Genomic DNA, 15,052 nt, shown 5'->3' with positions numbered 1-15,052 from the left:
CGCTTGGGTTGGTTTTTTAAAAACAATATTAATATCTTAAGTTCATGTTTTCCAATGCCTTTACTTTAACATATTTACATCTACAGACTTTTCAATTCCCCTATTTCTGTTGTATTGGCTGTAAACGTAAAACAGCTGCAGCCTTCACGAGGCTCGATAACGTGGCACAACTGATCTGCATTAGAAGGAAGAGGCTGCTCACCTTTCTCCATGCTTTTCGAGTGACTTATGCAGTTCTTGCATTGTCACTGTCCTTTTTCCTTCACGAAAGAAAAGTTTGATGGCAAGCGACCCCCGGCTTGCTTCGTCTTTGGCAAGGGTGTTGGAAATGCCTCGTCCACGCTGGCCACAAACTTCCAGAATTTTCTATGCATCCGTAGCACCACTTGACTCGATTATTCATGTGTGAAACTTAATAGTAGAGTGCAACACACATATCTTTGCCGTTGCGCACATACCAATTTTCATTTCGTCTCCTTCTCTCTTAGCATCATGTGTTCTACGCTGCTTGCCAACCTTCAACATTGTTGCCATATTGTCATTCCATTCCTGGACACACTCACGCAAACATCATTGAAAACAATTGAATAGCACTCCAGCTCGCGGTTCATACCATTCGGCAGGGACGGTAATGTGGCAATATAGCATGACGTAGTGGTTGCTTCTTTTATGCAGTGCATGTTCATTGGCTAGCTAGTAACTAGTGTTGCCAACTGTAATAATGAAGCACTATTTCTGTCACGGAAGGAGAAAGGCAGTTACAGTTAAAGTGACGGTGAGTTTTGTTGGATTGGAAGCACCATATTTTTATTTTATACTAAGTATTTGACCGGTTTGACGTTGTGTGCGTGTATTGCGTGTGTGTATGTGAAAGTGTGTGTTTGTTAATGAACGTTAAATTCCATAATGCCTCCAGTTCTATCAAAGTTGAAATCAAAAACCTTGCGTAGCCAAGCTCGAGAAATTAACAAATTGTTCATATTTCATAATTTTGGAATTGTTCAAAAGAAATAAATTACATGGCTCCATGAGCATTTCAACTCTTGGCTCCGGCCGGCACGTGTTCTTGTAGAAATTGCATAGAGTAGGCTGTCATTTTTTGCTGCTTATTGCGATGCATATTGTTTTCTGTGTTAAAATTGCCATGCTTTGATGGGTGACAAGTTCATAGCAAAAAAATGCCACGCAGCTTATCGTCTAGTGGCAGTATATGTACTTGTTATTGTTGTGGAAACCGGCATCGTTTGTAAATATACAACAAAGGCAACCGACTGTCGCTGATCATGGAGACGCAATAATACTGCTTGAGGAGGAGTGTTGTGGTCCAATTATCGCAGTTTCGTTCGCATGTTATTAGTTCTCAAAGCAGTGGTAGTGTCGGTCGTGTATTATCTGTCGTTGCAGTTCTGTACCTGTGTAGACTGATTTTGGGAGTGAACAGTTAGAACCCCACCAGTGCATTAATGCAATGGAAAATAATAAATTGTTTATTTTGTTTGAATTCACTCAAATAAGGGATCACTATGAAGATGTCTTCTTTGCAGCATTTTTGGTAATTTTACGTATGTGTTAGTCCATATTTTGCGAATTTTTAGTCCATATGTATGTAGCTACATACAAAGCCACTTGTTAGTACATATTAATCCTAGTCCTGGTATAATGCATGACGTTTAAAACTCAACGTTAGATAGACCTGAATTCTCTAATTTTCTTGTTCTGTGTAACAGCTGTGCATCGGTGCACTGCAGCGATTTTTCTATCTACTCCATTAGCAACACTGCTACTTCTTGAGTTGTGTCGCGCATTGCACGGCAGAAATATATGTGTTGAGCTATAATGAACAAATTACCTTATGAAGTTAGTCAATGCGTACCGGTCGTATGGTATTTATAAGAAACAAAATCACCAGCCAATACTTGGACATATCCGTCATGTGGTCAGTAACTCCGAAATATAGAGGGTTTGTAACATTGCAAACTGGGTGAGGAAGAGGGTGCATTACAGTATTCATAAGAAAAAGGGCTAAAGGTAGGGAAAATATGACAAAAGGCTAAGTTCGCGAGGTGAGCAAGAACCTACTTTATAATTCCAGCCCCTCCTGTGTGTGTACCAGGTATTTATCCCCAGGGTCATTCCATGTCAAATCAACCATTTTTTTAAAAAATGGTTGCATGACCATTTTAGAAAAATTTCATTTTTAGTACATAGGTTTGTACATGTTTCTAGATATCAAAACCAATGTTCAAAAAAAAATATTGTCTTTAGTTCTCCTGGGGCAGCCATTTTTCCAACATGGTGCATGGCTTTTTTTGCTCATGTAGCAGTATACAGAAATCTTAATATCTCAAAAACCATTAAAGCTAGAGACCTGAAACAAAATTCATTTTGTAGCTAATGAAGTATACTTCCTATGATATTCAGGTATGTTTTGCTTGAAATTGCATTGTAAGTATGAAAATTATGGTGGAAAATGGGGTAACAATAGTTAAAAATTGCATTTTTAAGCCCGATTTTTTTAATGAAGGGGTTTAGTCTGAGGCTTGATTTTTTTTTTTTCATGTGTACACCTATCGGGGTTAAATATCTCAGATGGGTCCCCTTTAAAAATTCTGAAATTTGGCACAAATTCATGAACCTAACTCACAGTAAAAATCTCAACTTTTAGATTCAACTCGTTTTGGTCAATATGAGGTAACGTATGTCACATAATTTCTGACTTTGCAAAGTAAGGTTAAACTACATTCCATACTTAGAATAATGAAGTATTTTGTTTTTCTTTTTTTAAATTTGTGTTAAATAAAGGCTCAGAAAATATAGTAACATAAGGTTTTAATATTTGACTTACCATAAATTGAAATTACAAGGTACAATCTGCGAAATTTCATTGCAAAAGGTTTGATTTATTAGGTACCCATGACCAGTTGGTATTGTCAGCTCCAAAACTGAGCTTCCCCATATTTTTATCAATGTAGCAGTACATGCAGCTTAAGATATGCAGTGAGATGCACAGGAATTTCGAAAGGTAGGGGAGGGGGTTACATATACTTTTTTAGTATACAGCCCTGTTTTTGCCACATTATCCTGCCTTTGACGTAATTGTTTATGGAATACTAGGCCAAAGGTATTGGGTTATGACCCCTACAAACCCCTCCTTGGGCACTCCACTGAAAGTAGGCTATTTATTTTGGAGTGTCAAAGCTGGTAGAATATATTATCTTTTGTTTTCTTTATTTTCCACTTTCTTTTTTTTCTTCCAAGAAAAGACATTCATTGAAATAGATGTGAGTCATGCACAGCAGAAGATTCAGAGACATGTTTTGATAGGATGTGAGGCAAGCCTGGAATTGATCTGTGCATGGACAATCTCTGCTGTCATTCTTCCTTTGCCTAATGTGCCAAGAGTAGTGATTTGTGAATGTTCATTATCTGTGACAGTAAATGGAGTGTACTGTAATATTTTTAACTGTAGATGACTGTCATAAATACCCTTTTGGTAAGGTTCCCAAAGACTTAACTAATCTTAACAAAGTCAGTGAAAATGATAACACTTCTTAGGTCAAGACTACAGGTGTATGGCTGAGAGACAATATGCAAATACCATTAAATATAGATTTTTATATGGTAAAGTATGTTGTGATCTTCAGAAGTACCACCTAAAGAAAAGGTTAAGTAAGGTAAGGTAAAAAAAAGTGTCAAGAAAGCCTTATACCAGTTAAATCAATATGCCTGATATGTTGGAGTAAAAGTTTCATATGTGGAGAAAGTGACTCACTTAAGTGCCAGAATTGAAAATCATGTCTTTGTGCCAAGCCAAGGAAAACTAAAGGAAATGCATGAAGTCTGTTCTGTTTTTATGCATCTCCTGTTTCAAAGTTGAGGAGGCTAATTGCAGAAAAACAATACAGTGATCTTGCTCGAAAAACTATTCACATCCTACAAGGACTGCAAAGGAAACTGGAAATTTGCTTTTCACAAAGTATCAAAACTGAAGAAAAAGAAAACAAGTGTGACAATCCTTTCATGGCCAGTACAATCATATAATTGAAATTATAAGAAGAAAAATGTAAATGAGCAAAAACTAATGTTGAAAAGGTCAGAATCATCAGTTTGATTGCTACCACTTGGTCAAAAAAAATATGTGATGAACTGAAGAGAATGAATAGGAAACTGGAGCTGACAATACCAACTGGTCGTGGGTACCTAATAAATCAAACCTTTTGCAATGAAATTTCGCAGATTTTCAATTGTCATACCTTGTAATTTCAATTTATGGTAAGTCAAGTATTAAAACCTTAAGTTACTATATTTTCTGAGCCTTTATTTAACCCAAATTTAAAAAAGAAAAAGAAAATACTTCATTATTCTAAGTATGGAATGTAGTTTAACCTTACTTTGCAACGTCAGAAATTAGGTGACATACGTTACCTCATATTGACCAAAACGAGTTGAATCTAAAAGTTGAGATTTTTACTGTGAGTTAGGTTCATGAATTTGTGCCAAATTTCAGAATTTTTAAAGGGGACCCATCTGAGATATTTAACCCCGAAAACTGTCAAAATTCAATGAACGGCCATGTTTGAGCCCATGCTGTAAAAAAGGGGTGCATTTCTAAGCACTGATATTTTATTTACAGACACCCTGCAGGCAGGTCTACACATGAAAAAAAAATCAAGCCTTTGACTAAACCTCTTCATTGAAAAAATCGGGCTTAAAAATGCAATTTTTTAACTATTGTTACCCCATTTTCCACCATAATTTTCGTACTTACAATGCAATTTCAAGCAAAACATACCTGAATTTCATAGGAAGTATACTTCATTAGCTACAAAATGAATTTTGTTTCAGGTCTCTAGCTTTAATGGTTTTTGAGATATTAAGATTTCTGTATACTGTTACATGAGCAAAAAAAGCCATGCGCCATGTTGAAAAAATGGCTGCCCCAGGAGAACTAAAGACAATATTTTTTTTTTAACATTGGTTTTGATATCTAGAAACATGTACAAACCTATGTACTAAAAATGATTTTTTTCTAAAATGGTCATGCAACCACCATTGGATGGTTTGGCATGGAATGACCCCCCACACACCCAAGAACTTCCCCCCCCCCCTCAATACCATCCTAAAGGTTTTCACCAACGACAATTTTTTTTTAATTTTGGCTCCAAATTTACCCTTACACCCCCCTATATTGCATTTGAAAATGTTGTAATTTGCCGAAATGAAAAATGACCCATCGCTTGATTATCATGGAAATTCACGGCACGCCCCTGTTGTCAGGTGTGAAGTAAATTTGAAGAAACCCACATGCTGATATCAAGTTTGATGCAATGATGTCCAAGGCATAGCTCCTGCACAATGTTTTTAACTGCAGATACCTGAAAGGACTAAAAAGAGATTCATCAGATAGTAAGTAAACCTTGACAGAAAATCTGTCTTTCTGTATGCGAGTTTGGCATAGCTTAACTACCAAGTACAGTAATATGAGAAAGATTACAGAAGTTCTATAGTCCCACGTGAATGCATTTAATGTAAGATGTAGCAATCAAATAACGTATATAAATGTATTCAATCTTGTAATACGAAATGTGAAAGCCACCCGTGATGTAAATTTCTACTGTTTACAGTAGATAGAATCTACTGTTATCAATTGTACTGTACTGCATCAATATATCGGATTAGTAAAATTATCGGTAATTTTATTGATAAACCGATGTACAGATAAGCCTATATCGGTAGAGTACTGCTTAATCTGTCCCATCCTTAATAAAAATACATATATGAAAAAAGTTAGTTTATCATCAGTAAACCTGGTGACATGAAGAATATAACAGTGGATTATATAATCAGTGAATGATATGTTAAAGAAAAAATTGAAACATAAAGAGGTGAGGGGGAAAATATCAATATCTTTAATAAATAGTGATGATGCATGTGCAGATTGACTATCCACAGGATACATGTTTAATTCACTTTGTATAGTGCTTGTTGACCAGTAACGGAATATCATATGCATGTTAATTTATCAATAGGATTGTTGATATTCGATGTCTCTGAAATAATCTCAAAGTTCTGTATATCTTCTTCCCTTTTTAATCTTGTAGGAACCCTGAAATAATAAGAGGAGAAATGTACCATATTACTATGCACTTGAGACAAGTGGAAGCTCGGGAAGGTACAATGGAGGAAGTAGCTAGAGCATATAATACCAGGAGAAATAAACTTGATTCTATGAAGAAAGAAATTGCACTTCTTGAAAGAGGCATGAAGGTAAGGGAACGTAAATATGTCTTGTTATTTCTGACGTGCTTGCTTATTTCACGTCACTTTTCTGTCACTTTAGTCTAAGTGTGGTGATGAAGCTGAATGAAATTGAACGCGAAGGAACGCCTATGCCCAGGCTAGAACAACTCAAACCTGGAACCCTTGGTGAGCAGGGACCATTTTGTACTTTCATGACCTCAACACTGCCACCACACAATTATTCTACGTGTCGCTTATTTAGGGGGAAAAAAATCACAATACTTTTAGTCATACAAGGAAGAATGTGTGTTCATCTTTTTGTAATGGATTACGGCAAAACATGTCAATAGCCCCATCTAGTTCGCTGCACTTTTTTACTCTCTTTGCACCGAAGCATCTAGTTGGTTACACGGTGCAACACCGAGTCGTCAAGTTCATTGATTTGGAGTCAAGTAGTGTATTTGGTGTCTGCTCCGTTTGCACTACCTTCCGGGCCGGTGTACGTGTGGTGTATGATCATGTGGTGAGTACTAACTAATCAAATGACCGTTTAAAGCAGAAGACAGGAATTTGTTGAATCTTCTGAACTTGAACATCGCTTTTCGTCTAGTTGGTTGAACGTCATTTCCTTGAACCAACCTGACACTGGATACACATGCACTGCACCGACTGTCAAAAAGTGCAACGAACTAGATGAGGCTAATCTCAATCCAGACATCCTGTATATAGAATAGTAAAATTAAATTGTACAAGAAATTACTAATCATTGAGGCAAAAATCATCTAGAATATAATTATTAACTGCCTTTTGTAGTCATCACATGTACACACACACACACACACGCACACATTATCTACAGAATTTTAAATGCTAGTGTAAAATTTTATGCTGCCTAATACTAAAATAGGTCTTTTAGAGCAAGAATACAATAACGTAATCTGTGTGTATCTCAATAACTGATATTTTTACTGATTGTATATATCCATAAATAGCCTGTAATATGGGCAATTCTCTGAAAAGTGAAACCAGAATATCAAATACTGAAGTTGCAACATTAATTTTATATTCATGGTATTTAGGTAGAGTACAATCCAAACCATCATGAAAACAAAAAAAAACAGGTAAATAAGTAGAAAATATTAAAAAATAAACATCTGTAAAGTTGAAGGTCAATTTACAAGTGTAAAACTCAAAACCTTTACCTCAGGTACGAATAAATTTTTATAGATATATATACAATTAACATATTTGAATTGTTTTTATTTACCAAATAAAGGGTTACTTGGCTGCATATTGAATATGGAAATAAACAAATTAGTCTTTTAATACACTGCAAAACTGGCATTTTTAAAGTACTCCGCGGCCTTGTCCCATGCATCACGCAAAATATTATTTTTTTCTTGTGGAGAAAGATTTTTTTTTGTAGAAATACATTTCGAAACTAAAATATACTTTCAATACACAGCATGAAGTACTGGAAATTCAATTATTACACCAGTGCAAATAGTTTTCGTGTCCCGTGCATCACACTTCAAAGCATAACATCTTGAAACTTGAACTGTCTTCAGGAATTAACTATGAGAGGAGGCCTTTTTTGCCTGGTTGCGAACAGTAACTTATTAGTCTTCAAAGGCCACTTCCAGTAGTTGGTTTGATTTAATTTGATTTGTCTTTGTTTATTTTATTTCGTTTTTCTGCCACTCTTGGCTAATTGCGAAGATGGGGATCAGTGATGATATCATGAAATTTATGAATGGACACTCACAAACACCCATGCCCAAGACGGGATTGGAACCCGGAACCTTAGCGCGATGTGCTAACCACTTTGCCACAGGGGCCAGCCAAGTGGTTGGTATCACCAGCCTTCGCATTACGGATATCTCATATTCGTCAGCAACCTTTCTCGCAACTGCACCGTGATAGTGTTCGTCGTCGTATGTTACTATGTCCCAGTCACCAGTACTGTAGCCTGCTCTCGCTTTCACGTGAATTTCTAATTCGTGAGGTGGAGCGTTCTTAGGGGTTTATAAATATCTACCTTGATCAGCTCTTATGGTATGCATATATTTGGTGCCTACAATTGGCTGAGCATCGTCCCAACTTCTCTCTCATGAAATGCTTCTTCCTTTATCAAAATAACTGTAGTTTTGGGCATGAGATTTCTAATTACTTCTGAAAAATCTGAAGTAGTCTGTACAATTGGTGCAGATTTACTTTTGCTCATTACATGCCTACGAGTAAGTCATTTTGCTTGTCTGCTGATTCCATCTACTAATCCCTTCCCATATGAAGTTGTAAAATACTTCCACATTAATGTTTTTCTGTATTTGCAACCAACTTCTTGCAAAAACAAGGCCTTCTACTTTTGAATTCTGGAGGTGTTCGTTCATTCGATCGTACCATATAACTTCATCAATATTGGCGATGGTTTCTCATTTAGGATCAATTGCTTCATACAGAGTACCAACAAAGCAAGTAACAGTATTTTTACCTTAAAGCATGTATCTTAGCACACAAGATATATCTGACATTCGTCATGGAATGTTGACGCAGCTGTAAACAATGTACAGGATATAGGATTGATTGATTGAGTTGGTGCTTTAAGTCCACTTTAAGTCCACTTTATGGTTTTTACCTGGCATTGAACCTCTCCGATGGTGCAGTGGTAGCATCGTCACCTTTCAATCAAGGGTCCCAGGTTCGATACCCGGTGGAAGCACATAGTGGTTCGGATCCCACTTTATGAACTGTAGGTCCAGTCTCGTTTAACCATTCTGTGCAGAAAGGGAACTTAAAACAACAATTCAATTCAACTTAACCTGGCATTGAGGAGTCACGCCCTCATCCCCAACACATTTCCATTTGGTGTTTCAGACAGCCAGCGAGTGACCTGTCCGTTCCCACTAATGAAACCATTTATTTCCTGACAATAAAGTTTAATCCTATTGTCATATATCACAAAGTGAAAGCCTAAATGGAAGCACTATTGGTGGAAACCTACAAGAGCAGGCAGAGTAGATGTCAGGTGAAGTGAGGTCAGGAATTTTTTATGCATTTGGTCAGCGAACATCATGGAAATATATTACCATAATTCTTGGGATACCCTGTAAAATATTAATAAATAAAATCTACATTTTGTTTGATATTACGGAAGAGGCTATGAAATGTTTGGTTTCCAGTTTTTCCAACTGTCATCTATTGTTTTGCCTTCTCTTTCTCTCTTTGGCTTTTAGGATAGCTAACGTAATGTTTGTTCAAAATGTAGCATTTACAATGATAGAATTTTTGCTTTACTTTCGATTAGGGATGGCCCGATATAAAATTTTGGCCGATACTGATAAAGTACCAATTTGAAAGTGTCCGATACCAAGAAGAGATATTGTGCTAATCTGATATAAAATCCCAAATGGTTCATTGATCTCCTTAAAAATATTGTTACCAGATGAATCAAGCAAAAAAAAAAAAAGTGCTCCTCTGTGCCTTGCACCATGCCATGAAGGTGTAGGGGTGTAGAGTTAGGATCCCACACTTTCTTGATCACGGCTGAAGGTGGGGATGATGTGATCAGCACCATGCCCCTGGCTGCCTTTACCCCCCAGAGTTTTCTCCAGGTAGCCACTTTATGTGATGATAGGTGGGTGCCTGAGCTGCTTGGACAGGTGGAAAAGATTCCTGGTTCTCACCTGCCAGGGATCGAACTTGAATTTCTCACATGGTAGTCAGACACCTAACGACTAAGCTACCGTGGCTCTTTTTGCAAAGCAAGAGAACTTTAATATTTAGATATTTACTTAAAAGAAAATACAAAATGTAGTATACATCTATAAAAACTAGAACAAAATGACAAAATATTGGACTAAATTGTAAGATGTTTATACATATATCAGATCCATAAAATTATCAGTAATTTTACCGATAAACAGATACACTGATATGTCTACATCAACCCATACCAATAGAGTAACTATTAATCTGTCCCATCCCTACTTTCGATCTTTCCATAGAAGTTGCAAGACGTAATTGAAAGTCGGAAGAAGCTATACTTCACAATGCAGAGATTGATATCTATCAGGGTGCAAGTGATTTTCCAAGGTCTGCTGAATCAACGCTCATTTGATGTAAGTATTATTGTAATATAGTATCAGTGTTGTCTCTGACAATCAAGAAATTTCCTCTGTTGCATTCTATCAAATGTGAGGATTTATTTATCTTCCCGGGTCAGGAATTATATATTAGGCCTACAACTGAGATTTCTGGATCATCTTTACATCTTCAGTGAAGATTATTTGGAATATTACATTGGAGAAGTGAAAGTGAACATTGCCTGTACAGAGATTACTTTAGATTTGAGTTTTATATTTGCTCTTCATATTCAAAAAATTCACCTCCAATGTAAGCATTTCTGTAAATTCCTTACATCATCTATTTTACCATTATGGTATTAATTTTTGGTTATTTAGTGCTGCATTTTCACCACTTAGGATATTCACAACAGCAAGGATGAATGTTGATTATGTGAAATAGACACAGTCGTCGTGGATCATTCATGTCCTGGTTTGGACTTGAACCCAGACTCTTTGCAAGAGATCTTGAGTTGAACACTAAAAGCACTTGAGTTACAGTTTTAAATATACTTTTAATCCCGTATTTAGATACGTGAAACCCTTGTTCCTTCAAAGCTCAAAAGCCCAAGAAATGTCAACTTCGACTTCTTTGAGTTATCCAAACGTTTTAAGATGATGAAGAGGTTTTCTCGGGATATCAACCAGGTGATTTCCGGATAATTTTATGAGCTTTTGAGGGAGAGGTGCACTTCAATCCCTGAAGATGAGAGTGATGTTAGCTCTCCAAAGCTTGGAAGCCTATCCAGATATCACCTGGTTGATATCCCGAGAAAACCTCTTCATCATTCACTGCCAGGAAAGGCTCAATAATTATTTTTAAGATATCTCTTTTCAGTTGGAAATAAATTTTAGAATGAATTCCTCTCGTAACGGATGTTTAAACTTTGTGATAGCTCACAAATAAGCTTTATGTGTACTATATAATAATATTCTGAGTTTGAAAGAAGCTTTGTACATACTTAGGATTACCACATTATCGTAAGAGAAATGTGGGACATGCTGTCTGAAAATGTAGGACATAAATCGTTCGCAGTAAATAATACACATTATTAGAACATGTTAACAAATAATGTAAAATTGATACATTTTCTGCTTTACAAAATTATTGATTTCAAAATACAAAATTTCCAAATTTGTAATTAATACTAAACGTTACAATTCTTCATTCTTGTGTTTTCAGTCGTGCTCCTCAGAGGAGCCAATTTTTGTAAAAATTTCAGATGTAACAATTAGTTTTTCCTAAGACATATAGCTTACTCTTTTTTGTCTCATTTATTGACCCAATTTGATTTATTTTCCTCGGGTTGATTGCAGTATGTATATTGTACTCTTCAATTCCCCCTCTTTTTTACAGGGTGAGATATTACTGGACCACAAGAATGAGACATTGGTGATAAAAGTATCCTCACAGAGTGGATCAGGCAGAAGGGCCCAAGATACAAAATCTTTGTCAGGAGGGGAGCGCTCATATTCAACCATTTCTTTGATAATGGCTTTATGGGAAGCCATGGACCTGCCATTTTACATGTTGGATGAATTTGATGTTTTCATGGTAAGTGTGTGTGTGTGTGTGTGTGTGTGTATTTCAAGAAGAAGCAAGCTCTCAAGTTTAAGATAGAGAGTTGGGAAATATTTGAATGAGTAAAGGAGCGAGTGAATAAATTGGAGGGAGGGTTTTGAAACTACGTAAAGAAACCTATTTGTATTTATACTTTACAGAACGGTCATGCAGTACCGACCTCCATAAGTTTTACTGGCATAATTTCAGCTAGTGTGAACAAAACAGTCATCTACGACAGGGTTTATCCTTAATTATGAACAGGTTATGATATCTCACGAAGTTGTTGACAAGACCTCATTATGGACTAAAATAAAAAAATTATAATTTCAAGAAGTTAGAAAATTGTCATCCAGTACCGACCACTCACTTCTTTATCAGATTGTATGGGCTAAATAATTAACAACTTTGGTGATAATTATTTATTCAAGCAAAGGATAGACGTAAAATGTTTAGACATTGATAATTAGTGTGGCCATGCAAGAAAACCTGAAATTACAAGATGTTAGACAAAGTTCCGAAACAATACTTCTCCTGATCTTCACATTCGACATGTGCCCAAGTTTTACACTGGGTCTGTTGCTTTCTCGTGTTTGTCTTTGCCTCTAGGGTTTTCTGTGTAGAAGAAATATGGTCAACAAAACCTGAAATCAGGTGAATATTGAAATGAGACACTGATACGAGAGATTATTCCAAGTGTGGTTTAGCCCAATGAGCTAGAGTTTGGATTGAATGTCATCTGCTATTTTTATCAGGCAAAACAGAGAGGAGGCACAAAAATGTGCTCAGCAGTACTCTCCTTCTCATTTCCAGCCTTTTTTCTATGAAAAGAGAGAAAATTAGCCTCAACTTTGTTACCTTTTCATATTTTGTACATCGTTCATTTTGCTCGGTACTGGACAACAAATGTGTGGGTGGTCGGTACTGGACAAACACCACATGTTACAATTACTTGCGATGCTGTATTGCATGCATAAAATATTGCACAACCTTGCTATATATTGCAACCTAATTGTAACGGTCGGATTGACCATTACTGGTTTTGGTATATTGTAATATGTTAATTGATTGCTGGCCAGCTACAAGGTGTAGGGTTAAGTAATATGTTTCCATGAGTGTACTTTTATGTTGTTATTGCATGTAAGTGTATGTGCTTATTGGATTGTGCTTTGCTGGATCTTAGATTCCCCTGTTTTTTACCTCCCCAGTTTGGGGAGCTAGCTGTCTTACAAAAGACCGTTGGCAGTGGAATTTTCCAATGCTACGGGGTCCACGTCCACGGACGTTTACCACGGCTATAAAAGAGGCAAGTGGGCTTTAGCAAAGAACAGTGTTTCCCCATAGATCGACGAAAGAGGAACGTCTCCTCAAGTTTAGTCCACTTATGGTGGCTAAACTGGATATAATAATGTAGCATCTGGTTATGCCCGCCTCTGTTGCTGTCCCAAGTCCCCTTTTAGAAAAAGTTTTGAATATGTGGATATTTCAGTATTGAATAATTGATGCCCAAAGGAAGGAGTGAAGGCGTAAGGAAACGCATTTGTAATGAACGGAATATCATTTAAGCTGAGGATAGGCCCGCGGAGATAGTTATGCTAACTCTGCGGTAAAGGAAGTACCAATGGTTATGCCATAGGTGCGAAATTATATTGATTTAGAGATTTGGTAATTTGGTCTATGCAAGACACTCATGGAAACGCTCTGTAAAATATGTATATATATAACTATGTATAATAAACCAATACAGGAAAACCTCGTTAATACGATATTGGTTAATACGAAGTACCCTTTAATCCGAAGTTCTTCCCATTCCCCAGCCGATAAGATAGGATTTATAATGTATTTCAGTACGGATAAATCGAAATACGGATAATTTTTAATACGAAGTTGTTTACAAGACTCTTCCGCAAAACTGGTTTCGCTTAATTCGAAGTAGACACCTGCGTAAGTCGACAAGAGAAGATCGAATGTGGAGAGAGCTTGGACGTTATTTTAACTTGACCTTGACATGTTTCCTTGTCCTAAGAGCTGCTGACAACTCGAGGGAAGCAGCCCGAAATGCCCGCTGGACATTGACATTCTTTGTCAATGTGCATGGGAGGTCAAGCTCTTTCCCCGCTGAATGCGCCACCTTGGAAATATTCACCAGTGCCAGATGAGAAATGCAAGATAAGATCGCACGAATGTTCCAAAATACAAGACGCGTGGCGCCTGGAAGTCTCACCAATCTGTCTAGCTCTGAGCTCGAGATACAGCAATTTCCCGTGAGCGAGCAACTTTTGGCCTGGTAGCAGACAACGTCCGGTAACCACTTTCATTAAAAGCGTGTTCTTTGTGCCCTGTAGACCTTCATAAAAAAAGGGAAACTGTTACAGATAATCAAAGCCGCATGGGCCAACTAAAGATCGTCAACCCGCTTAATGCGTTGTCATCTAGGTTTCCCGCAAAAGTTGACATCGATCTTACGTATGTTGCAACTCCAGTTTCCCGCTTCATACGTTTCCAAACTGTGCCGGTCATAAAATTTGCCAAAACAGTGTTTTGTTGTCTGAGTGACTTCTCCCCTTTATCTATCAGCAAACGTTGGGGGGGGGGGGGGGGTCCGTTGCTAAGTGTTTCGGCCACGATATTCTTGCTCGTGTGCGCACACCGGCTCCTTTGGCGTCTAATAAAAAGGAAACAGTTCTGAAAACCTTCTTTAAAACGAACAAAAACCGCATGATAAGTAAAAGAAAACTGACCCCCTTCCTTTTCCTACAACAGCTCATTATCCGCCACTGGTGTGCATGGTAATGTGATTTTTCACACTGCTGATAGAAGTTCGGTCTTCGACAACTGCCTTATCTTTAAAATGCCGATGATTTCCCTTCTGCCACCTGCTGCTCTAACTTCCAGCCGGTCTCATTGTGTTTACCCTGCAGCTGGCGCCAGTGTTTAGTCTAGCGTCTGGAAAGCTCTCGCTTGCTGATAACTGCAATGACTCATCCAGTGGGAAGGAATAAGCTTCATTGCTTCATTGTTTTGAATCTCCCAAAGCCATATAATCCCCGCTTTTCTTCAGAACCATTAGCGTGCTGCTGTTAAAAAAAAAAACCGCAATGCTCAATGGGCGCCTCCAGGATCGCTCAAC

The 15,052-nt window shown here is 37.3% G+C and overlaps 1 protein-coding gene across 5 annotated transcripts in view; it reads left to right on the top strand.

The window, feature by feature from the left end:
• The window catches only part of LOC145987946 (structural maintenance of chromosomes protein 6-like), a 310,654-nt gene that overhangs the window by 275,626 nt on the left and 19,976 nt on the right, over positions 1–15,052 (top strand). For all 5 annotated transcript variants that reach the window (XM_083122784.1, XM_083122783.1, XM_083122782.1 and 2 more), the window contains 3 exons: positions 6,102–6,267; positions 10,245–10,358; positions 11,719–11,916. In XM_083122784.1, the coding sequence (XP_082978910.1) occupies positions 6,102–6,267; positions 10,245–10,358; positions 11,719–11,916 (478 nt within the window). The remainder of the gene's footprint in view (positions 1–6,101; positions 6,268–10,244; positions 10,359–11,718; positions 11,917–15,052) is intronic.

This window comes from Lepisma saccharinum, chromosome 5 (genome assembly GCF_977018435.1).
Source record: "Lepisma saccharinum chromosome 5, izLepSacc3.1, whole genome shotgun sequence".
Classification (NCBI taxonomy): domain Eukaryota; kingdom Metazoa; phylum Arthropoda; class Insecta; order Zygentoma; family Lepismatidae; genus Lepisma; species Lepisma saccharinum.
The sequence above is the reverse complement of the archived record's forward strand: the minus strand, read 5'-3'. Positions and strand labels throughout refer to the sequence as shown.